This window comes from Haemorhous mexicanus, chromosome 21 (assembly GCF_027477595.1).
Source record: "Haemorhous mexicanus isolate bHaeMex1 chromosome 21, bHaeMex1.pri, whole genome shotgun sequence".
Lineage (NCBI taxonomy): Eukaryota > Metazoa > Chordata > Aves > Passeriformes > Fringillidae > Haemorhous > Haemorhous mexicanus.
In genome coordinates, this window is record NC_082361.1 from 2,517,705 (window position 1) to 2,542,838 (window position 25,134).

Sequence of the window (25,134 nt, forward strand, 5' to 3'; positions counted from 1 at the left end):
CTCTGGGGAAGCATCTCCCAGGGCTCAGCAGGAAACTGCTGCAGGAGGAGTCAGCTGGCCAAGTTGTGCTCTTGGGCTGGCTACCACAAACTTCTCCAAGGGCTCAGAACAGACTAGAAACCACCTGTGGGCATTCATTATCTTCTGAAACCACCTCTGGGCATTCATTATCTTCTGACAGACCCTTGCTGTTCTGCCTCTGGACAAGGGAGCTCTGTATTTTTCTCAGCAGATGTCCACCTTTGACCTAGATAGTTTTGACTTTTAAAAATAAATTGAGCAGAAAAAGAGCAAAGAGAAGCATCAGGATAGAGGAGCAGGAAGATGGTGTATCCATCCCCCTTGGGAAGGGGCTGGCTTTGCAGCAGGCAGGACATTTCCAGTGAAAGCTTGGGGTAGGCATGGTCTAACAGGGACAGCTGTGACTTAGGGAGGGCTTGGGACACTCAGAGGGGAGTGTTTTCTCTCTCTACAAGCAGTGTCACTGCTCACAGTGCTCTCTGTGACAGCATGGAGTGTGCCAGTGCCAAAGGTGTCAGAAGATGCAGGGGAGGAAAGCTGCCCTGGAGCCAGTGTGCTGAGTGCCTGTGGAAAACTTGACAGCAGCAGAGTTAATGGAAAGCAGACACTGAGCTGGGAGCTGCTCAGCCAAGAAAATCTGCAGAGCCCAGGCTTTTCTCTGGTATCCAGGAAAAACCTGTTACCATTTGGCTTCCCTCTCTGTTACCCCAGGGAAAATGGTCCAGGTATAATTCCTGGATATGTGGCTTCTGCAGCACCTGGAGGGAGAACAGCTGTCAGTGCTTGATGATTCCATGCCTTGGAGCCCTGAGCTTCTTGTCCAGGTTCCTGCTGGGAGCCCAGGGGCTGCCTTGGGCTGCTTGCAGATGTGATCTGTAAATCAGAGAATCTCAGAGTGGTTTGGGTTGAAAAGGACCTTAAAGAGCAGCTCATCCCAAACCCTGCCATGGGCAGGGACACTTCCACTTGCAGCTGGAGTCTGGATGCTCCTGTCTTGAGTCCAGGGGAAAAATTAAAAGGTGTGCAATGAACAAACTCTGTAAGCACTGCAGGGCAGAGTGGGAGCACTTCAGCCACACTCCTTTAGAAAGAATTCCCTTGGTTTTGGCAGGATGGAGGCATCCTGCCTGGAGCTGGCCCTGGAAGGAGAGCGCTTGTGCAAGGCTGGGGACTTCAAAGCTGGGGCAGCCTTCTTTGAAGCAGCAGTGCAGGTGGGGACAGAGGACCTGAAGACTCTCAGTGCCATCTACAGCCAGCTGGGCAATGCCTATTTCTACCTGAAGGAGTATTCCAAGGCCCTGCTGTACCACAAGCACGACCTCACGCTGGCCAGGTGAGTGTGTCAGCACTGCTTCATCCTCATCAGGCACAGCCCCGAGTGAGGGCAGGTTCTGTGGGGGCTGAACCCAGAAATACACATCCAAAACTGGTCCTGAAGGGGATTGTGCTGTGGAGAACCTGGGACTCACCAAGAGTGGGACAGCTGTCTTCAGAGCAGGGAGGTGGAGAAAGGGATGTGGATGTGGGGAGGGTGCCTGGAGCAAGAGCAGGGTCCCCTTCTGTCCCCAGCACTCCCTGCAATGACCTGCAGTCCTTAGAGCAGTTCTGAAACAGCAAATTGGGAGCAAGGATCTGCCTTCACAATTGTGGGAGCCTGTGGGGAGCTCTCCAGCCAGATGTCTGTGCTAAGCTGCAGCTTAAATCTGCCTCCAGCAGAAATTTTTTTTTATTTTGTGAATTAAAGTCTCTGAGCTCTTTAACATCTTCATGTTTAGAACCATTGGGGACCGAATTGGAGAAGCCAAGGCAAGTGGCAACCTTGGGAATACCCTGAAAATCCTGGGGCAGTTTGATGAAGCTGTGGTTTGCTGCCAGAGACACCTGGACATTTCTCGGGAGCAGGGGGACAAGGTAATGGTTCCAGCAGGAAATATTTCCTGCCTTTAAAAATAACCTGTCTGCAGGTCAATAAATGGGATCTGGTGAAGGTGGGCTTTGGGAGGAGCTGCAGGGGGAAGCTCTCCCTTCTGGCTGCCATCACACTGCTGCTGCTGTGAGGGTGAAGATGGGGGAGGACAGTGTGGGCTCATGGTTCTGAGATGGGGAAGGACAGTGTGGGTTCATGGGTCTGAGAGATGGGGGAGGACAGTGTGGGCTCATGGTTCTGAGAGATGGGGGAGGACAGTGTGGGTTCATGGTTCTGAGAGATGGGCAAGGGCAGTTTGGGTTCATGGGTCTGAGAGATGGGGGAGGACAGTGTGGGCTCATGGGTCTGAAAGGTGGGGAAGGACAGTGTGGGCTCATGGTTCTGAGAGATGGGGGAGGACAGTGTGGGCTCATGGTTCTGAGATGGGGGAGGACAGTGTGGGTTCATGGTTCTGAAAGGTGGGGAAGGACAGTGTGGGTTCATGGTTCTGAGAGATGGGGAAGGACAGTGTGGGCTCATGGTTCTGAAAGGTGGGGAAGGACAGTGTGGGCTCATGGTTTGGCCATTTCTGCCCAGCAGTGGAGAGGTCCATGCTGGGATGTGAAGTGTGACACTTTGCTGTTTGCTGTTCTTCCTCCCTTTAGGTAGGTGAGGCCAGAGCTCTCTATAATATAGGGAATGTTTACCATGCAAAGGGAAAGCATTTATCCTGGAACACAGCCCAGGACCCGGGCTACCTGCCTCAGGAAGTCAAGGACACACTACAGAAAGCTTCAGAATATTATGAGTGAGTATCCAAGCTTGGCCAGCCCCTTCTCCTGCAGGGAACAGGGCCACTGGCTGAGAATTTGCAGGTTGTAATAGATTAGGAATATTTCCCTGAGATGCCAAGCTGTGTTGGCAAATTAATCTCAAGGAAGGTGAGGAAAGGTCTTTTATAAAATCTGAGCTGAAATTCGTGCTGGCATTGGCTTTGTGAAACTCTCTGCGGGTTGAATTGTGACCATGCAATGAAGTGGAGCAGTCTGCTGCTGGCCAGAGCTGGGTTGGGAAGCTGAGCTCCCAGCTCCTGTGGCCCCTGCTGCTCTCTGCTGGCCTCTGTGAGGATGGATCCCTGGGTGTCTCCATCCCCCTCACCCGGGGGAGGAGGCACTTTGAAGTCCTGGCTTTTCTCGAGGATCTGCACTAAATCTCACTTGGCACAACCTTTCTTTTCCCAAATCATTTCAAAGATCAGTCATGTGCCACACAGGAAGGTCAGCACCAGAATTTGGGGCTTGTGTTTTTCTCCTTGTGCTTCAGAGTTCTGCTTTTGTGATGCAGTTTTTTGAAATAGGCTTTTTAAGTGAGGAGACTGATAAGATCTTCTATCCCTTCCCTGATATCTGAGGATGTGATAGTGCCCATGAACAGCTCACCACCCTTTCTCCAAGGAGTGGTGCATGTAGCATAGCCAAGGGTGAATTTGTGCCAGTGGTGAGTGCTCCACCATTCTCTGTGTGCTGTATAAAAGCTAAAAACAAGATAAAGACATGCCAGGAGGCTCCCAGAGCAGAGCCCTGGCATGGCACTGTGGATCTGGCCTCTCTCCCTGCAGCAGGAAATCTTCCTGTGGCCCTGGTGCTGCAGTGAGGCCATTTCTGGTTTAATGGGATGGGTGAGAGCAGGTGTGTGAGCACAGGTGTGATTCTGCACAGAGCCACCCACTGCCTGAGGGGACAGACAGCAGGACCTGCACCCCTGGCTCGGCTTGAGCTGCCAGGGCTGCCAGCACAGGTCACCAGCCTGTCACCTGTGCTTGGGGGGAAAATGCCTTCTCCAGGGCTGCCTCTCCTTCCTTTCTGTGCAAGTCCCCTGCAGGGCTGTGCCTCATGGATGCTCTGCCTGCTTTCTTTCAGGAGGAACCTGTCCCTGGTGAAGGAGCTGGGGGACAGAGCTGCACAGGGCCGTGCTTATGGCAACCTTGGCAACACCCAGTACCTCCTGGGCAACTTCAGTGAGGCCATTGCCTTCCACAAGGAGGTAGGAGACACCTCTGCTCCCCTCCTGGGCTGGCAGCAGCTTTCCTTCTCACCCCAGCCCAGCAAGCACAGGGAGATGTTTCCCCCAGCCATTTTCCTCCTCCTGTGGGAGCCCCAGGCTCTGCCCTGTTGTAGCAACTCACTCTGAGCAAATCTTACTCCAGTCCCATCAGCATGAGGGAAGGGTGCTGTTGGCTTGGAAACCAAAGGAGGTATCCAAGGGCAAATTGCAGCTGGGTCTAGCAAGGAGGTTTTTTTCTGCTCTTAATTTGTCTCAGTCTAGATTTTAATAAATGCAAGCCATGAATTTAATTAAGCTGCTGAAAGAGCTGTTGATCAAGAATAAATGCTGCTTGTAGAACATAATAACTTTCTGCAAAGCTTTACAGGGAGGTGAGGTGACAAAGTCCCTGCCCCAATTCAAATGCAATTTAGCTTCTGTTGCAGAGTGTGTATCAGGTCCCTGGCAGTGGAAGGTGGAGATTCACTGCTCCTCTGGTTTTTAAATGCTGGGGGGACAGCACTGGAGTGTTGTATTTGCTGGGTGCCTCGTGGCAGGAAGGAGTGATGAATTTGACTCCATGTTCTTAGAAGGCTAATTTATTATTTTATGATACTAAAATATATTAAAAAATACTATACTAAAATATACTAAAGAGTACAGAAAAGATATTTACAGAAGGTTAAAAAGATACTGATGAAAACTTGTGACTCTTTCCAGGGCCTCGACACAGCTTGGCCGTAATTGTCCAGTGAGTGAAAACACTCCCACCAAAAACCAATGAAACAATCTCCAAACACATTCTACATGAGCAAAACAGAAGAGAAACAAATGAAATAAGAATTTGTTTTCCTTTTTCTCTGAAGCTTCTCAGCTTCCCAGGAGCAAAATCCTGAGTGAAAAGACTTTTCAGCAAATATAACTGTAACACTGGGGTGCAGCATCACTCCTGCTTTTCCAAGAGCCTTTCCTGCTGCAGACACCCCTGCCAGGCAGGTTCAGCACCTGGCTGGGTGGGAGCTTTGCAGCCCTGGGAGCTGATCCCCAGGGAAGATTGTCACTGTCGTATTTTCTGAAAAATCCCTTTGCCAAGATTTCTTCTCCAGGAAGTTGAGAAGCCTCCGAGAGAAATGTAAATAATAATTACTGATTGGCTTCTCCTGTGTTTGGCTGCTTTGGAATGTGGTTGGAGCTTGCTTACCAACAGGTGAATGTTTGATTGGTTTCACCTGAATTGTTTTAACTTAATGAGCAATCACCATCAGCTGTGTCAGACTCTGAGGAGTCAGATTGTCAATTCCTGCTTCCTCCTGGGGCCCTCACAAATAGCACCCAAGACCAGCTGCCGTGTGCCAGAGGGGTCAGTCAGTGCTGACTGGGCTGTGTCTGCTGTGCTGTGTCTGCTGCAGCGCCTGGCCATCGCCAAGGAGTTTGGGGACAAGGCCGCCGAGCGCCGCGCCTACAGCAACCTGGGCAACGCCCACATCTTCCTGGGCAGGTTTGACATCTCTGCTGACTACTACAGGTGAGTGCAGGGGCTGCTCCTGGGGATCCTGAGCTGTCACAGCCAGCCCTCAGCTCCAGGGGCTGCTCCCCTAAATCCTGAGCTGTCACAGCCAGCCCTCAGTTCCAGGGGCTGCTCCTGGGGATCCTGAGCTATCACAGCCAGCTCTCAGCTCCAGGGGCTGCTCCCCTAAATCCTGAGCTGTCACAGCCAGCCCTCAGCTCCAGGGGCTGGTCCCCTAAATCCTGAGCTGTCACAGCCAGCCCTCAGCTCCAGGGGCTGCTCCTGGGGATCCTGAGCTGTCACAGCCAGCCCTCAGCTCCAGGGGCTGCTCCTGGGGATCCTGAGCTGTCACAGCCAGCCCTCAGCTCCAGGGGCTGCTCCTGGGGATCCTGAGCAGTCACAGCCAGCCCTCAGCTCCAGGGGCTGCTCCTGGGGATCCTGAGCAGTCACAGCCAGCCCTCAGCTCCAGGGGCTGCTCCTGGGGATCCTGAGCTGTCACAGCCAGCCCTCAGCTCCAGGGGCTGCTCCCCTAAATCCTGAGCTGTCACAGGCAGCCCTCAGCTCCAGGGGCTGCTCCCCTAAATCCTGAGCTGTCACAGCCAGCCCTCAGCTCCAGGGGCTGCTCCCCTAAATCCTGAGCTATCACAGCCAGCTCTCAGCACCAGGGGCTGCTCCCCTAAATCCTGAGCTGTCACAGCCAGCCCTCAGCTCCAGGGGCTGCTCCTGGGGATCCTGAGTGGTCACAGCCAGCCCTCAGCTCCAGGGGCTGCTCCTGGGGATCCTGAGTGGTCACAGCCAGCCCTCAGCTCCAGGCGCTGCTCCCCTAAATCCTGAGCTGTCACAGCCAGCCCTCAGCTCCAGGGGCTGCTCCTGGGGATCCTGAGCTGTCACAGCCAGCCCTCAGCTCCAGGGGCTGCTCCTGGGGATCCTGAGCGGTCACAGCCAGCCCTCAGCTCCAGGGGCTGCTCCCCTAAATCCTGAGCTGTCACAGGCAGCCCTCAGCTCCAGGGGCTGCTCCCCTAAATCCTGAGCTGTCACAGCCAGCCCTCAGCTCCAGGGGCTGTGACAAGGGACCTGGGGTGGCAGAGCTGCTGTGGTGGTGATGCAGGGTGTTGCTCCAAGGGATGATTGCCCTGTTCCCTGCAGGAAAACGCTCCAGCTCTCCAGACAGCTCAAGGACCAAGCAGTAGAAGCCCAGGCTTGCTACAGCCTGGGGAACACGTGCACACTGCTTCAAGACTATGAGAAAGCCATTGAGTACCACCTGAGGCACCTGGTGATAGCACAGGAGCTGGGAGACAGGTAAGGGAGTGCCTCAGGTGGGGGTGGAGAGCCCTGCCCCTTCTCTGACTTCTGTTCTCTCTTGCTGGGGTTAAGCACCAGTGATGTGTGTGCATGGAAGGCATTAGAAATCTCTGGGCAGCCAGTCCTTGGTCCAATCATCTGTCAAAAACTTGACCTGACTCACCTTTCTCGTGTCACTCAAACCTGGAGATTGTGCCCTCAGTGCAGTGTCTGTGTGGGCTGAGTGACATTTCTAACGAGAGGTGCTTCGAGAAGATGCATCGTGCTCAGTGCCTTGCCAGTGCTGCTGCTGTGTTGTCCCAGGAGAGCCTCTAGAGAGCTCCCTTATGTTCCCAAAAGTTGTATTTCCCTTAGAAGCTGTGTGTTTAGGGCACACAAGATGTACCACTTTGCCCTGTTGCTCTGGGTTGATGCTGGAAACCTCCATGTACAGATGATGTTGCGTAGAGAGCGTGCAGGTGACATATCCTGGTCTTGCTCCTCGGTATTTAGAAGGCTTGGCTTTCTAATTTTTCTTAAATTTTAATTTTTTTTTGAGAGGTTGATTCCTTTTTCCTGGATATTCTGCTCCTGAGCCCTCTTGCAGCTGCAGTGGCTTTGCAGCCAGCTCGTTGAGCATGGTGCTGAATTCCCTGGGAGCCTGGGTGTCCTCCACTAGATGGAGCAGGGACATCAGGATGGGAGAGCTGTGCCACCACCCGGGCAGCCTCTGCTCAGGGCAGGCACAATCCCACCCAAGGGTGAATCATGCTGTGGGGGTGCAGGCCTGTGGGCTCCTGCATTTCTGGGAACACACCCTGTGAGCAGAAGGTATTGAACAGGGTGACAAGAAAAATGGTGAAATGCTGATCAACCCGCCCAAACCTCTGAAAAGGGAGTTGCAGTCATGCTGAACCTCCCCCTGCGCCCCCAGGTGCTTTTTTTATCCCTTCTCCCCCCACATCTGCTCGTTTGCAGAGCTCAGGAGGCTCTGCCTGCTCCTGCAAACAGCTGCTGGAGCTCCAGCGAGCCAGGCTGGGGGTCTGGGCTGCCCAGGGCAGGCTCCACATTCCCCTGCTCTCCCTGGCTCCTGGAAACCAGCAGCAGTGCCCTGGAGACCTCGTGGAAATCTGTGCCTGTGCTCTGCTGGGTGCAGTTTGATGCTGTGTGCTCACCCTGGTGATGCAGTGCTGGGGCTCAGCTGGAGCTGCTGCCTGCCTGCAGTGTTCTCTCACTGCTGGTTCAGCTCTGGGCTGCTGATGAAGCAGAGCTGGCTGTTGCATTCTCTCTATGCAGCTCTGAGAGGAGCCCTGGTTGTGTGAGGTGGAAGCTGGGCAGGAGCTCTGCCTTCTCCTCTCGGGCTGGGGCTCACCAGTGAAGCCAAAGCATGCTGGCCCTTGCTGCAGTGCTTGCAGTTTGTCCCTGTGGGAGCAGTCCTGCTGCCAGGCTGTTGTTCATCCCCAGTGCCAGAAGAGTTGAAGATGTCCAGCACTCTTCATTTTCAGTGTAGAACCTGTGTGGAGGTGGAAGCAGAGCAGGGAGCCTGGCTGGCAGTGCTCTCCAAAAGGCCCTGCTGGCTTTGCCCAGCATTTCTGTGCTTTGACAGTTTGCTGTCCTGCAGGGTGGGAGAAGGAAGAGCCTGCTGGAGCCTGGGAAATGCCTACGTGTCCCTGGGGAGCCACGAGCAGGCTTTGCACTTTGCAAAGAAACACCTTGAAATCTCCCAAGAGGTAAGAGAAGCTGGTGCAAACCAGAGGGGACCTGTGACCCCTGGGGAGAGCAAGACTGTTTTATACCAATAGATTATATTGATGCTCTCCCTGCTCTGGAAAGCCCTTCTCTCTGTGCTGGTTCAGTTCTTAGGAGCTGCAGAGCTTGGCTGGAAAACACTCTCTTGATGGGAGGCTCCCAGCCTTGCTCTTAATTGCAGCAAGTGTGTGAGCTGTGCTTTGCTCTAAACCAAAGTTCTGGGTGAGAAAGGACCTGGGGACTCGTCCACTGGCTGGCCAAGGTGTTGTGCAGTCTCCAGTCTGCAAGATCCCACTTTGCTGAGCCCAGGGAGATTCCAGCTGAGCTGGAGCTGCAGTGTCCTGTGCAGTGGATGCTGTCCCTAGGTGCACACAGCCTGCAGCCAGCCCTGTGCCACTGTCACCCCTCTGTGTGTGCAGCTGCCCTGGTTTCACCTTGCCCAGCTCTCTGCAGCTTTCCTGGTGGCTCAGAAGTGCAGAAAGCCAGATTTCCACTGTTTGCTCTTTTCAGTGTGTTGAGGAAATCGGCTGTGGCCTCTTTAGTCTTCCCCAGATGAAGAAATTGCCCTCTTGAAGCACTAATTGAAATCACCATCTGTAAGTGTGCTGGGTGTTCTCCTGCCTGTCTCTTAGGTTGGCTAAATCTCTGAGTAGGGCTGACACAGCAGCCTAATTACAGATTTAATTATACTTATCAGGCACACAGAAGAAATACTGTTCTTTGGCCCTGTACATTTTAGGGCTTTCCCAGCTCTGCTCAGGCTGAGGCTGAGTCCTCAGAGCCAGAAATCAGCTGAGGGGCCCTGGGAGGGTCAGCCCTGGTGGTCCTGGGTCTTTGGGGGTGGAGGGGAGACCCAGCAGGGTGGGGGGTCCCAGTGCTGTCATTGCAGGGTGCTGGCTGTGGCTCCAGCTGTGTCACCAGTGGGTTCCTCGTGGCAGGTGGCTGATGAAGTCCCCCCATCATGAATTATGGAGCAGTGCAGAGTCTGTCCCTTTGACAAGCACCAGGATTTTGGCCAGGAGAAACCTTGTGGAATTCAGCCTTTTCATGCTGATGTTCATAACTCACTTCCATCACCTTCTTCCCAACAAAAATCTAATGGTGGCATTTGAATCCAAGTGAAATCAGCTCAGGGTAACCACACTGGAACCTGCTGCAGGTTGATCAGAAGTTACTCACAAAATCCCACTGGAATAAAGGATATTTACCTAAAAACCCTGGGAGCTGCCACTGCTCTGGAGTACTTTTGTCATCTCAGAGTGCAGCTCCTGGGAGGCTGGGGGCAGCAATCAGGGCTCTGCTGTGGTGTGGGACAGGTCCTGCCCGGGGTCATTGTCCTGCTGTCTGTTCCTGGTTGTTAATGGGGCTTTGGAGATGATCTGAAATGAGTGGAAGTCAGGGAAGCACTTAATAAATGAGCATCAAGGCCTGTAGGACCTAACGTGGACATAGTCATTTCTCTGGAGATGATGTCAACAGCAAATCTCCTGTAATTGGCAGGGGGATTTATGCCTGGTGATAAGCCCTTTGATCTGCCTCCCTTTACTTCAGCTTGGGGCTTTGTCATAAATAATGTGGGGATTTATGGGTTTGTTCCATGCTGCAGACTATGGCAGGGGACACAAAAGAGCTGTTGCCAGGCATTTAACAGGAGTTGGCCTCTCCAGGGGAACAGCCAAGGTCTTCCTCTGTCACACAGGCTGCTCTTCCTCTGAAGATTAGAGGCTGTTTCTGGCTGACCTCTGTGGTGTGCAGCACAGCCATTCTCTGCTTTGGCTTAAACTTTGAGGAGGATCCAGTGATGTGTCCCACAGCTCCTCATTTTAAGATCTCTGTCCAAACATGTAACATCAGCTTCCTTGGCCTCAGGCCAGCGAGAGGTGGGAATTGGGGAAAATGTGGACTTTTGAAAGAATTTTTGGAGCATTGTGTGGGTGGATCACTAGGAACAACTCGAAGTTGTATGGCTGTGAGCCAGCAGAGAAGGGCTTCCAGGGCCCTGGTGTGTGCCCACGTGGCTGATGGCAGCGTGGTGTCTGGTGCTCAGTAACTATGGAAATCCTCAAGGAAGGGGGCTGGGAGTTCCAGGGCTCTCTGCCAAGCTCTGTGTGCCTACAGGACAGCCCAGATGAGCCCATTTAGGCTCAGTCCTGTGGCAGTGGGCGAGCTGAGCCCTCTCAGTGCCTTGCACTGTTTGAGCTGCAGCACGGCGAGCATCGACCCTCTCCCAAATTATCCCTGGGGAATAGCTCTGGAGAGCTGTGTGGCCTCTCAGGTGTTTCTGTGTTTGATTTTGGGGTGGCACTGGCAAACCCTGGGCTGGGGGCTGTGTGCTTGGAGCAGCCCATGCCTTTAACCAGAGCCCTGTTGGTTTTCCTGCTGCAGATCGGGGACAGGAGCGGGGAGCTGACAGCCCAGCTGAACATGGCCCAGCTCAGGGCAGCCCTGGGCTTGGGCCCTGGGGAGGAGGACCTGGCTGCAGCTCATCCCTACTCTGGCTACGAGGCACAAGGTGAGTTCCTGGCATTTTGGTGGCATTGGGAAGTCTCAGGAATTAGGTGGTGTGGGGAGGGGAAGGTGTTTGCAAGTGGGCAGAAAATAGAAATGCTGGAGCAGAATAAGCTGTGGAGTGAGTGCCTTCACCACAAAGGGATGTTTGCTCTGTGCTTTCCACAAGCTGCAAAGGCAGGAAATGGTCCCCAAAAAAGGGCACAGAAGGAGTTAATGGAATTAATCTGCATTGGGAATGAAATTCCACGTGCCATGCAGCAAACCAGCTTTTGTGTTTTTAAAGCTCTGAGGGGCTCTTTTCTCTGATTTGACTGATACCTGAGGCTTTCAGGAGTGACTGGCAGGGATTTTTGGCTGCTCTTGTTCTGATTAGCACCCAGTAACAAGCCCAAGGCAGGGGCTGTAGGCAGGCTGGGACCATCAGCACACACTGGGTGACATCTCACCCTTAGAACACCTGCAGCAGGGCTGAACGTGGAAACGAGATGTGGCAACACTTGGTCACAGCAGCCAGAGTGGCTTTTTTGGGCTCTGGGTCACTCTGGCTGTGCTGCCAAGGAGCAGGGTGACACAGACAGGTCACCACAGTGCTGCCAGGACTGTCCTGGACTGCCCACTGCCCACGGGTGGGTGCCTGGCACTGCCAGCTGGCAGCTCCCTGCTGGGGCAGAGTTATTAATGCACACACCCTGCATCCCAGGAGGTGTCACTGATTAAATGTGACCTTGTGGCAGGGGGACACTGCCCTGTGGGTAGCACTGACGTGGAGGGGATGATGCTGGGGCTGAGACACTGTGCCCTGGAGGGGCAGGAGGGGCTGGCTGTGTGTCTTCCCTGTATTGATCTCACATTGATAACCTGCTCTACCTCACTGCTGGAGCTTCTCCTGGCAAGGGGAGGGTTGGGGAGGGAGCCAGTGTGTCCTGCCATGCCCCACTGGAGCTGAGCTGTTGCCTCAAAGGCTGGAGAGCCACAGCAGCTCCCCCAGGCTCCCTGTGCACCTCCTCTCCTCTTGTAACCCCTGCAGAACTCAGGCCTGGCATCTCCTCAGGGGCTTCCTTCTGGCAGATGAAAGGGGGAGAGGAAATGAGCCTCAGTGCTGGTGCTGTGTCTGGGTCACAGACAGTGTGGATGTGGCCCACGGGCTGCTCAGTGCCCTCTGGAGATCCAGATGTGCTGTGTTAACATCTGGAGCCAGCAGTGATGTTTCTGCCAGAGGCAGAGCCGTGCAGGTCTGTGTGTGTGGGATCCCTGGAGGATGGGAAGGGGCTGAGCAGCTGCAGGCAGAGCTCTGGAGGTTGCAGTGACCCCGTTAATCCGTGGTGCTCTCGCTCACATTCCCAAGGCTGGGGCTCTTTGTTGAGAGAAGGACAAAGTGTTCTTGGGAGGAACACCAGCAAACAACTGGGATTTGCAGTGCAGGGAGAGAAGGATCTTGAGAGATGATTTCCCCTCTCCAGGTCCTGGGAATCTGCTGGGGAGGTAAAATCAGCTCTGTGTTGGTGGGCTGGGGACCCAGGGAGGGAGTGTGAGGTCACACCTGGCTGAGCTCTCAGGGCTCTACAGGTGGGGAGGGGGCTGGCCCTGTCCCAGGGGGATGGGGAGAGGAGCCTGACTCCTTGATTTCTCCTTAGCTTTTATCCTTTTCAGTTCTCATATTCCAAATTCACTGGAGGATGAGAGGCCACCAATGTGTCCCTGAGCCCTTGAGGGGAGGGAGATGTATTTTACGACTGCCAGAAATTTTGGTACCCTCCTGTGCACCTATTAAATGATTAGAAGAGCATAATTATTTATATTATTAATAGCAGCAATTTCCAGCCAGAGGAACATCTGTTTCTGTAATAGGAAGCAGGTGAGAGTTGAGATTGGAGTTGGCTCCTGAACCACCCATGCCTTTTGATGTTGTCAAATCTCATGGTGAGGAGAGCTTTCCTTTTTTTTTTTTTTTTTTCCATTCAGATTCCTTTTCCTGCTTAAGGTTACAAAATGGCTGCATATTCCTAAGGATGCTAAAACCCTCTGTTAGGCAAATGTGATTAAACACATCAGTTTCACCAAGCAGGTACAATAAAGCTTCCTACCAAAGGCTGGGCCAGGTTTTCACTGTGGTGTCCTTGAGAAGTTCCTTCTTGGTCACTGCCCTTCCCTGGGCTCTGGGGGTGGAAGGAGTGCCTGATGTTTCTCTCTGCTGTTCTGGCTCCCCTTGCTGAGCTCTTGATGATTTTAATTAATATTCTGAGAGTATTTGGATGTCAGAAGACAAAGCTGGAGGCTGGGGAAGTGGCTGCAGAAGTCTTGTGAAAGCAGCGACCTTGTTGAGAAAGGCAAACACAGAGAGCTTAAAGCAACAAACTGAAGGAAGCTGGAGAGGAGCTGGAACACCAAGTAAATAAACAGGGGCTGGGTTTGCTTCTCCAAACAACCAAAAATGTGGCCCTGAATAAATCTCCTTCTCTTTCACACACTGCAAGCTGAGAGTTGAGCACTGGTAGGCTTTGCCTTTGGAGAGAATGAAGGATTTTCTGTGGCTCCAGGGGGTTGTTTTCAGGGGTGAAGGCAACCAAGGTGAGAATCAGCACTGGGGGATGTCCTGGGGTGCAGACAGACAGCACTGGTGCCCTTTTGCAGATGAGCTGAAGCTGCAGATCTGCTCTGTGAGGAGCTGCCTGTCCCCAGCATGGACTGGGAGCACTGAGCTTACCCTTCCTGGTCCCTGCCTGGGTGGGCAATCAGGGCTGGAGATGCTGCCCTGATCCTGTGGGGGGTCCTGCCAGCTGGGAGGGGGCACAGGGACAGGGATCCCCCAGGGGCTGGAGGCAGACAGGAGCCCTGGCCCCCTCAGTACCTCTGCACAGTGAGAAATGGCTCTGGGCTGCTTCTCTCCTGCTCTCCTCAGCCTCAGCCATCCCTGCTGGCAGCAGCAGAGGCAGGAGACACGAAACAACCTCTGCTGGCAGCTGGCAGTGGGTGGGGAGGGCTGCAGGTGTTCAGGAGGCGTTGGCATGGGGGTGCTGCCAGAGCTGGCTGCTGGCAGGGTTTCTGTGCTGTTTGCAGAGCTCAGACACCACTGCCCTGCTGGGCTTGCTCTGAGGGCAGGGCAGGACTCAGCCCTGAGCCTGCCTGGGAGCAAACCCAGTGCAGTGCTGGAGTACAAGGTGGTCTCACAGCTCTGAGGGATTGCTGGGGTCTTGGGCACAGCTTTGATTTTGATTTTGGTTTCCCCCCCCCACAGGCAGTAGGCATCAGCTTTTCTGTTTTTAGGGGTGAAGGCAACCAGGGTGAGGATCAGCCCTGGGGGATGTCCTTGGGTGCAGACAGACAGCACTGGTGCCCCTTTGCAGATGAGCTGAAGCTGCAGATCTGCTCTGTGAGGAGCAGAGTTCCCACCATGGGCTGGGAGCACTGAGCTGACCCTTCCTGCTCAAGGCTGGAGTAAGGTTTATTTAAAGGTAAAGCCTTGTCAGTTTGGGTCAAAGAATGAGCCTGACTCCCCCCTCTGCAGATCTCCTGCTGAGAAGTGGCAGGCACGAGGCTGTTCCTGCTTGTCTGGTGTTCCAGGGGCTCCATGCTGGGATTGCTCATCCCTGTGTGAGGCAGCCCTGCTTCAGGTTGTGTTCTGCAGTGGGCACAGCACCCCACTCCTTCCTGAGCACTGCTCAGCTCTGTGGGGCTCTGCATCCTCAGTGCAGGTTTGAGCTCATCTCTTCACAGGAATCTTTGAACCCTTGGATCAATCAGACTGGAATAGAAAAAAAATCTGCTTTTATGTTTTCCAGCCTGTTTGTTTTTGTTTGTTTGCTCGCTTTAAATATCTTTGAAGTACCTAAAAAGTGTTTAGGGCTGATAAAGCAGGCAGGATTGACCATCCCTCTGCTGATGCAAGCAGGGAGGAGGTGATGCTGCCAGCCTGTGCCTGGGGCTGGGATGCTGGCCAGCCACAGGGATGTTCCTTCCCTGTAGTTTGCTCAATCTTCCTGCAGAAAACTGTCAGCTGAGAGCTGTGGCCGTGTGAGAGCAGCATCTTGCTGACAGTGGGCCAGCCCTGCTCCCTCAGGCTGTGATTTCACTGTCTGGGAAGCATTTGCCTTCCCTGGGGCAGAGTTGGGGTCACATCCCCAGCATGGAACCTGCCCAGTCCCCACCAGTCACACTGAGCAAGGGCAGCAGTTGAAAGTGCTTAAAGTTGAATCTCCTCAGCTGGATTTGATTTTTCCCAGGAGCTGCTGGGCTGCAGCTCAGCCTTTTTTTCCTGGTGCAAAGGAAAGCCTGAGGCTCTGCTGCTTAATTGTACCTGCTGAGGCAGGGGGTGATGGATGAGGTGCTGCAGGAGCAGGGTGGCTTTTGGCCAAGGGGAAGGAAGGATTGGTGGGCTGGTGGCTTTGCTGTGCTCCAGCAGGGGCTCCCAGGGAGAGCTGGGGCAGATATTCCCATGTGCCTGCAGGAAGGAGCCCAAAAGACCTGTCTGTGTGGCCCTTGAGGGAGCAGGGCAGGAGAGCTGCCTCCACAGGGGGTTCTGCAGTGAAGATTCAGGATTCTCAAGGATGCCTCCTCTTTATAATGAGTTTTTTCTAAATCCTCTGCTGTTACAGCTGTGAAGTCATTCCAGCAGCTCTGGTGGGGGGGATGAACCTCTGAGTCATTTGGATTTTAAACTCAGTAATTTAGCACTCACTTCAGACTGCCCCTGTATTGGCTTTAGGAAGTTTTAAAATATTCTTCCTGAGTATTTAATGTTCCTCTCTCATCCTGCTGTGTACATGAGCCTCCTTCCCAGCACTGGTGTATAATACTGCAGGAGTTCCTGGCTCACAGCAGAGGAAATGCTCCAGGACTGGAGAAGATGATGTTGTGCTTCTGAAATTTGTTTTATCTCGATGCCAGGGGAGATGGCAAGTGCTGGAAAAGAGGATGAGGAACAGGCCAGTTCTTGAAACCTGTGGCAGAGAAGGCACAACGTGGCTTGTGGCAAAGCCATCCATCCAATCAAGATTAAATCTCTTGTTGTGGGGAGGAAGAACTTCTTGGAAATCACTGGTTCTGGGAAGGCTGAAGTTCCCTTTGGCTGCAGTTCCAGACTCCAGCAGCACTCCCAGCTCTGCTGTGCTCTCTGCTTCCTGAGTGTACCTTCCCAGACAGTTTTCCTTGGTAGCTGCTGGGTAGGAGATGCCCAGGCTGTGATGCTGCTCTGGCCAAGAGCACAGCACTGCCCTTAGGAACAAGATTCCTCTGCTTGCTGGACCTTTTATTCAGCACAGAGCAAGAAAAAAAAAGGAGGAAGTTCTCTTTCTTGCCCAGCTAGAATTTCTTTTTCTCTCTTAAAACTTCCTGTATGAATGGCCACAGTGTGCTTTGGCATTCCTCTGAGCAGGGCAGGGCCAGAGCCTCAGCAGAGTCCCTGTCACCCCTGGGGTGACCTCAGGACCATTCCCTGGCAGGGACAAGCCTGGGACAGCCAACCTTGGCTTAGCAAAAACCCCTGGCAGAGCTCAGGAGCCCAGTCCAGCATGGGCACGTTCTGGGAGCTGCTGGCTGATCACAGGAGGAGGGATCAGTCCATCCCCCCTCTTTTTTAGAGGATTTTACTGTGGGTGTTTGATGGCTGCTAAGCTGACACGTGGCTGCTCCTTCTCTGCCCTCCCTGAGTCAGTCTGGAGGACAAAATCGTGTCCTTGGGCTTGTCTGGCTGCTGGAGATGTTGCCCCTGTTAATTATTGTGTGTCACTTTTAGCTGAACCCTGGTTTTGATCTCTGCTTGCTCAACACCAGCTGATAATGCATGGTGGGAGGTCATGAGACTCTGCTGCATCCTGGAGGGAAAATCCTGCCCTCAGAAACAGGCCAGGTGCTGCTGCCAAGTCCATCTCACCTCTGTTGAATGAGCCCTGGGGTTCTGAGCCTCCTGCCAGCCTGCTCCACCCAGCTCAGCTGATCTCCCCCGAGATCCCTGTGTCCCCACAAGTGTTCCTCTCTGCAGCAGAGATTGCCTGGGGGGGTTTGGTTACAGGAGGCTGAGCCTGACACGGCCCAACCTTCCCACAGCCTCCAGGCTTGTCTTTCTCAAGTGTTTCAGGGTTGGGTGCTCGGTGTTTTCTGCCAATACCCCTCCTAAATATTTCGTTCTTTGACCCAAATTGCCAATGTTTTATTTGCAAATCACCTTTGGTTAGAGAAAAGCCAATGCCTATTGCACATTTGGGGGAAAACTGAAATAAGGATGTGCCCAACACCACAGCAATTACTCAAGAGTTGTAAGGCTACAACTAAGATCCCCTTGTGTTCCAAGACTGCAGCTTTCCTACATTGAGTTTGCTCCTGCTGGGGGAGTAAATAAATAACAAAAATGGAAAAAAAGACGCTCCCTTGTGCCATTCCTACCTGCAAGGAGGATTCTTTTTCCAGGTTTTACCTCTCCCATGTGACTGTCAGGGCTCTTTGGCCAGTGATCCAGAGCATCTCCTCATTCCCTCTCCCCATCCAAGGAGCCTCTGTGCCAGCTGCTCACCCTGAGTGCAGTCAGGAAATGCCCCAGGGCCCTGGGTGCTGTGTGCCTGGGCAGCACTGCTGTTATTGCTGTTATTTCTGTTCTTTTCAGCCCATTGCTCAGCTGTCAGACTGGATTGTGGAGATGCAGAACTGGGGTGACACAAACACAGAGCATCTTCTGCCAAATCAGCCAGGCAAGCATCTTGATGCAAAGGGAATTTCTCTGTACTGCCACATATTGTGTGCAGCTTTTGGAAAGGAGCAGTTATGCCACAGAGGAGGAAACTGCAGGATTCTTGTTCTGGAGCAGGGCTTTGTTGTGCTCAGGGCCTGTTGGGAGGCTGAGATTTGCTTGTGCTCAGGGTAGAGCTGGTCAGTGCCTCCCAGCAGAGCAGGGATCAATCCTGTCCTTGTGGCTCTGCATCCTCAGCCCCAGAAGGACCCAGAGCTGTTGGGATTCCCTGGTCCTTCCCTGCCTGCAGGAGCAGGGGCAGCAGATGGCCCTTCCATGGATGGGCACACAGCAGCTTGGCACCAGCATTTTATGGCCCAGTCATTGTAAATAACTGATATTATTTGCTTTCTCTATTTAGAGAAAAGTATTGTTCTACCCCAGTAGCAACTGGGAAAACAAATGCCACCATTTATCAGGCGAGTGCTGACAATAATAGAGGTCAAGTGGATTTATAGTGCCAGAACCCATTATGTGTTTGAAGACTAATTAAAGCCTTAAATGAGATGCTTGTCCTACTGGAGGATGCTTTTTTTTTTTTTCCCCCCTTCTTTCTTTTCCTGCTGCTGTGCTTGTTCTTCCCCTCCCCCTTGCCTCTGTAAGAGCTTTGCTGTAATAAAGGAGCACGAGGCTGACAGAGCTCCCCTGATGAGATGTCAGCAGAGGATGATTGGAGATGCTCTGGGAGCACTGGACCCTATCTCCCCTGTCACTTGGGGGCTGGGAAGGGTTTCCAGACCAGCATTCCACCCCAGACAACTGGCTTGGCTGCTCTGATGTAATTATCCTGAGCAATATTTAGAGTTGTCTGCCAGGATCAAGGTTTGGGTCTGTACAGAGCAGGGGGAAGCACTGTCCAGGGCCGAGAGAATGCAGGCACAGGGGAAAATGACCTTTTCATGAGAATAGAGCACGTCCTGATGTGGGATTTGTTGTGTTTGGGGTGCCCAGCCCATGTTCTGTGGGGCTGCTCACCCAGGAGTGCTGCAGGCAGCAGGGGCTGATGCTGGCTCCACAACCTTTCCCTGCTGGTTTTCCTTGGAGTCCCCTGTCAGGTTGAATTCTGCCTGCTCTGTCACAGCCCCCCCGAGGGATCCAGCCTGTTCCAGCTGTAGATACAGAACTGGGGCTGTGGCTGGCTGGGGGGGCCCTGCTCTGCTGCTCCTGGAGCTGCAGGAGAGGGGGCAGAGCTGGGGCTTATCAAACCACATGTCAGCCTGATGAGAGCTCCTGCCAGGGCTCCCTGAGTCGCTGCTACACATGTTCAGCTCCATCTTGTCAACTGCAATCTCTACACATGTTCAGCTCCATCTTGTCAACTGCAATCTCTGCACATGTTCAGCTCCATCTTGTCAGCTGCAATCTCTGGGAGATGGAGCCTGTCCATGCAGGAACAAAGCTCTGTCTGCCCAGCTTGCCCTGGTGATCCTTTCCATGAGGTGATCCCATCACCATGCTTGATAAACCTTCCTTGTGTTCTCTGTGGCTGCAGATTAAAGACAAGAATGTCAGAACCGTTGAACTCACCTCAGCAGCCAAATTGCAACAGCAAAAAGTTGAAAAAAAATTTTTTTAAAAATCTCCCTTGGTTTGTGGTGCTGTTGAGATCATAGATGGGGAGGAGGAAGAGATTTTGAAAAAAAATATTTAAAAAAGGAACAACACCCCTGAAAAGAGCAACATCCCAGGAGCTCCAGGAAAACAGGGCATGAATGCAGCCAGTCAGGAGCGTTGCTCAGCTGATGTTCACAAGAAGGTTTCAACTTGCTCTCTTTGAGACCTCAGTAAACCTCCAAGACAGAGAGAGCATTTAGAAAGGCCCCTGAGGTTTTCCATTTCTCTGCAGCAGGCTTGGTAAACATACCAATAAATTCTGGAGAGAGAGAGGAGGGAAAAAACCTTCCAGAGGAGCAGACCTGAGTTTTGAGCTGCTCCATCCTTCACATCCCCACTGCTGCTGTGGAGCAGCCCTGGGGAGAAGGAGGCAGAGCTCAGCTTTGGCTGAGCTTTAAGTGGTGCTGCAGGTATTTCTGGGCAAAGTAAGTTGGGAGAGGCTGAAAGTTACATCTGGAGCCATCTGAGGGAATGGAGACAGAAAGTTAGCAGGACTCCTCCTGCCGTGGGATGCTTGTGAGTATGGAAAGCTCTGCTCTCCTGGAAGGTGGATGAGGATGTGTGGGATGAGAAGGGGAGAAGCTCCCACAAGTCTGGTGGGAGTTGCTGCTGGTGTGGATGCAGTTTCTTGTAGCTCTGGGTGATAGGGACCCTCTTAATGCTGCTTGTTTTAGTGGTGGTGAGTGGGGACAGTGCCCCCTGCACTGGCTGGGATTTCTGACTTGGGTGAAGTTTTTTTGTAATTCTGAACTTCTTCCTCTCTCACCTGGAGTGTGTGCAAACCCCCCACAGTCACAGACAGCCACCAGCATCAGAGCAAGAGGAAAAGATGAGTTGTTCTGCTGGGGTAGACTCAGCTGCCTGGGTCTATTCAATTAACAGCAGGCAGGTTTTTTCTGCTCGGAGATTAATGGCTGCTGGCCAGCAGTTCAGTGCTCTGGGAACACACAAAAGCACCTGGGGATGGAGGTGTGTAATTAATGACTCTTTAGACAGCTGGAAATGATGTGTGTTTATCTAACTGGGCACACTTTGCTGCTTTCTTGCCTTCCTGGAAGTGGCTGTTAAAGGGAGCCGTGACGCACGCTCACTTCCAGGGCTGGGCTGGCCTCTGGAGCCCAGATGTGCCTCTGATCAGGTGTTTGGAGGTGACTTTTCCTCCAGATCCACCTTGCTGCTGTAGCTTGTTCTGAGGGAAGCCACCAGCAGCTGTAGCAGTGTCCAGAGGGTGTAACTGGGAGCAGCCCAGCGCTGCTGTCCCCTCCTGCCTGAGCAACGTGGCAGCAGCCAAAGGTCCTTCAGCCAGGACTGGCAGCAGCCAAAGGTCCTTCAGCCATCTCCTCCCTGCTGAGGGTGGTGGCAATGTGCTGGAGCAAAGGGAGTTTTCTCCAGGGATGGGGTTGTTGGGCATCAGAGGGGCTGCCCAGGCAGTCAGCACCCCCAGAGGTGTTCAAGGAGTGACTGGACATGGCACTCAGTGCTCTGATCTGGGTGACAGGGTGGGAGTTGGTTGGATTTGAGGTCTTGGAGGCCTTTTCTAACACAAATGTTCTGAGCTGCTGACAGGTGGGCCCCTGGCTTTGTGTGGAGGGGATGAGTTGGGTGGGAACACTGACTGCTCCTCGTGACGTGTGTTCAGTGTCTGTTCTCCACCTCCAGCCCTGATGTCAGTCCCCCCGAACTCAAAGCCTGGTAATGAATCACCTTAAAACAAAGCTGGTGCTGGTGTGCTTTTTGGAGGAGAGAGGCAGAAATGTGCAGAAATGTTTTGCTGATTGGAATCTTTATGGCTGCAAGCAGCAAATCCCTTCAGGGTGGTGAGGGGCACAGACATCAACTTCAGGTCACTTTTGGCCGAGCTGTGATGTGAGTTTGTGACCCTTTATTTATTATTTAAATAATAAATAAATTTGTTATTTATTTCCCCCAGAAGGAGCAAACTCAGGGTAGGAAAGCTGCAGTCTTGGAATCCAAGGGGATCTTATTTGTAGCCTTACAACTCTTGAGTTACTGCTGTGGTTGTTGGGCACATCTTTGATTTCAGTTTTCCCCCAGGTGTGCAACAGGAATTAGCTTTTCTCTAACCAAGGGTGATTTGCAAATAAAAGACCCAGCTGGTCTGAGCTGGTGTCTTGTGAAGCTGAGATTCTCACAGCAGAGCTGTCCTTGGAGTTGGTGCAGTTTGGATCCAGCTGTGCTGGCATCTGGAGCCCTGGCTGAGCTGGGTGTGCTGGTGGAGGAATCCCTGGAGCCTTTTTCCATTTGATCCCCATGCTCTGCTTTCAGCCAGCCTCGATTGGTGAATTTTGTGCTTTTTCTCTGTTGTGTTTGCCCAGTGAGCAGCTCTGGGGCCCCTGAGCTCAGAGGGGCACTGGGCTGGGCTGGGGGAGCCGAGGAATGGTGGGGTCTGGGGAGGTGGCTGCTGCAGGAAGCACCCAGAGCTCTGTGGTTTGCATTCTCAGGGCTCAGCACAGGGATCATCCCTCCCCAGGGTTTCCCCTCTAGCCTGGAAGGTGTCACAGGACCCTGAGTGCAGAGTTTTGGGCTCTGCCCTTGTGGGGTTGCTAGGGTGGGGTGTCACATGGGGATCAGCTCAACTGAGCCTTCAGGAGCCATCAGGGCAGGGCAGAAGCTTTCCCAGGTGTGGTGAAAGCATCCCAGGGCCACTTGGTACATCCTGGCTGTTTGTCAGCAGGGCAGGAGCAGCTGAAGGAGCTGGAAGGGAGACTGGAGGTAAAGAGGGTTTGGAAACCAGGAGTGAACTGTGTTTCACCCACTCTGTTGTTGTTGGAATCAAACATCAAAATCTTATGAAATCTCAAATAAATATCATAAATCCTGCCAAGTTTTGATTCCTCTTTCAGGTTCAAGGCAAGATTTTGTTCCCCTTGAGGCTGGGCCTATGATTGTTAGAACACATTTGCTCCTTCACTTAGTTTTCCAGCCTCTGTGACTGTAGAGAAAAGCTCAAATTGAGTCCCAGAAACATTCTTTCAGCTATAAACATGATGATAAAGCAGAAAATCCACAGATGTATTAAATTGTCTCTCTGTTATGATTTTTCTCAATGTCAGTTCCGTGGCTTTTGTGGTTTAGGGTGAGGTTTGTAATTCCTGAATTCCAGAGACCTTGTCTGAGATCGGGGTCATGGTGTGACCTGGCTGCAGCTTTGATAGCCAAAGCCTCACACTGCTCTGTGACAGTGCTTTAAAAACACCCAAAACAATGAGAGAAAAACCTCCAGGTTTGACTCTCAAGGCCAGCACAGCTGCATCATCCCACCCCTTTGACTTTTAGTTAACCAGAGCAGAGATCTGCCATGGTTTGGGTTCTCTCTGTGTGACATTTGTGTGTTGGTGACACCCCCCTGATGTGAGAGTGTTGTTTTGCAGGAGCCAGGCCAAAGAGGCTCCAGAGGAACAGCATGGACAGCTTAGACCTCCTCAAGTTCCCTTCTGAAAAGGTAAGCAAAGATGTCTGGCCTCAAAGATTGTCAGTGGGAATCTGTGCTCAGATTCCAAGGGGTTTGTTGTTGCCTGGCTTCATTTGCAGGGAAATATGCAATTAGCAGATATCACTGGAGTCAATGGGATTAACCAAAGAGGGTTTCTAGAGAGCTTGGAGGAGAGGAACAGCTGGTCTGACTAAAAAGGCACTTAACACTCAAAGCTGGGAAGTCACTTCTGGGCTTTTTTTGAAAAAGCAGCCCTTGATTGGAAGGATCATGGTGAGCAGCTTAGCCCCTGAGTGGCTGCCAGTGCCTGTCACCCCAGTGGAGGGACACAGAGGGCACACACAGGAGATGGAGCACTGCAGGAGGCAGAGGGTTTGTTCCAGGGGTTGCTTTGCTCCTGGGAATGTCAGATCTGAGCAGATCAGAGTTTCCTCCATGTCCCCAGGGCTGCTCCTGCAGCAGCTGGAGGCTCTGAGCCATTTCAGCCTCTCAGAAGATCCTGCTGCTGCTGCTGCCCAGGGCTCAGCCTGCTCCTTCCAGAGGGGCTGGCCAGGCCTGCAGCCATGCTGCCTTTTTGGAATGTTTCTGGCACAAGTCATCCCCATTCACCCAGTGCTTTCCAGGCACAGCATTTCCAGAACTGTCACGGGGAGGAAAAGCTCACCCAAGCTGCAGGTGGGTGTAGATGGTCAATGGGACACGACCTCAGGCTTGAGAAACCATTTAGGTACCTAAAAACCCCAGCAAACACTGGGAAGGGCAGGCAAAAGCTTCTCCTTGAATTACCTCTCTTTGGAAAATAAAATCCAAACGTCCTGATGTATTTTGATCAATTCTCCCAGTGCCCCTTGGCTGTTTTGGCTTTTCCTGCTCTCACCCACGTGACTCCATCTCGGGGTGTCGATGGCAGGGACAGCAGGGCCAAGGTCAGGGGACATTGACTGTCCCCATCAGAGCAGCAGAGCCCTGAGGGCTGGCCAGGGGCTGTGCTGGGCTGGGGCTGGCTGTTCATGCTGCTGTTGCTGCTCTTTGCTGTAAGAGCTGAGCATCACTCAGTGGCTCAGGCAGGGTCAGGGGTTTCAGGGCTTCTGTGGGAGGATGGAGCAAGCAGGAGCTGTGGGCTCAGGGGGAGCCCTCCTGCTCCCCTGCAGTGTCCTTGGCAGGGTGTGAGGTCACCTCTCCCTCAGAGTGCTCTGGATGCAGTTCCTCTGCTCTGTCCCTCTGGGTTCCAGCCCTGGGAGAGCTCCTGTGCTTTGTGCTGTGGTGGGAGTGAGAAGTAAGGAGTGACCCATGGGGTGAACCCTGACCTCTCCAGCATCCTCTGGGTGTTGTCTCTGCCAGAAATGCCTTCTCTTTCTTCTCTGCCAGGGCCTTCAGAGCCAGCACAGCCCCCTGGTACCCCACTGCCAGGAGCTCCTGTCCAGTGCCTCTCACAGAGCTGGGGCACAGGAACACCCACCTTGGTTCTGAGCTCCAGCACACTGCAGGAGCACTGCTCCCTGCTCACCCTGCTCCCTCCAGTGTGTCTCTCAACTCATTTCATCTCCTCTGGTTTTGTCTCCCAGCCTCTTGTTTATTCCTTTGTGTACCAGACTAAAATCTCTTTCTCACACTCTGGGTTTCACCCTGAAGGTGCCCACGTGCTGAAATTGAGTCATCTCTCCTGTTGTCATGCTCTGAGCACTGTGAGGGCTCCAACCAAGGCACTGCAAGGCACTCTCCACTTCTGATTTATATTCCTGTGGCTGCTTTTTAAGATGTGGGCACTGGCCTGGCTGTGCTGGTGCCATCAACATGGCAACGAATCTCTCCTTCCTTCTCACTATTCCTGTTTGGGGTCGGTGTCACCTGTGTTCCCCCACACCTGGGGTGTCAATCCTGTGTTTCCATCCTGTGTTTTAATCTTGTGTTTCCATCCTGTGTTTCTGAGTCTGTGGGAGCCCTGGGCACGAACCCACCTGTGCTCCTGTGCCTCTCCTGCTCTGTGGGTAGATCTCCACCAACCCCTGAGGCAGGCAATGGCTGCAGTGACTGTTTCTTGCTTTCCCAAGGAGCAGAATGGGGACAGCCACCACGTGGGAGAGGTGAAGATCTCAGGGAAGGAGTTCCTGTCGTTACCTGCGAGAGCGAGGAGGCACCGGGAGCACCAGGCCAGCTCGGAGAGGAAAGCCCAGGGATCCCCTTTGGATGCTGGGGAGCTCAGGGTCCAGGTGCCACAGTCGGTAGGAAGATGATTTTAATCTCCAGTGGGATGATTTTAATCTCCAGTGCTGGTCTGAGAGCTCCTCATCTTTGTTTTTACCTCATTTCCAGCCGGGTGTGGGGTG

At 53.0% G+C, this 25,134-nt stretch overlaps 1 protein-coding gene across 7 annotated transcripts in view; it reads left to right on the forward strand.

Annotated features, from left to right (window-relative positions):
- GPSM1 (G protein signaling modulator 1) overlaps positions 1–25,134 on the forward strand; it is a 65,307-nt gene that overhangs the window by 19,448 nt on the left and 20,725 nt on the right. The window contains exons 2-11 of one of the 7 annotated variants that reach the window (XM_059865038.1): positions 1,133–1,354; positions 1,797–1,932; positions 2,593–2,735; positions 3,847–3,970; positions 5,380–5,495; positions 6,624–6,779; positions 8,383–8,491; positions 10,896–11,022; positions 22,746–22,816; positions 24,859–25,029. In XM_059865038.1, the coding sequence (XP_059721021.1) occupies positions 1,133–1,354; positions 1,797–1,932; positions 2,593–2,735; positions 3,847–3,970; positions 5,380–5,495; positions 6,624–6,779; positions 8,383–8,491; positions 10,896–11,022; positions 22,746–22,816; positions 24,859–25,029 (1,375 nt within the window). Of the gene's footprint in view, positions 1–1,132; positions 1,355–1,796; positions 1,933–2,592; positions 2,736–3,846; positions 3,971–5,379; positions 5,496–6,623; positions 6,780–8,382; positions 8,492–9,021; positions 9,107–10,895; positions 11,023–13,478; positions 13,590–19,744; positions 19,870–22,745; positions 22,817–24,858; positions 25,030–25,134 lie in introns of those variants that run through there. The other 6 variants (XM_059865039.1, XM_059865040.1, XM_059865041.1 and 3 more) reach the window with 6 other exon arrangements.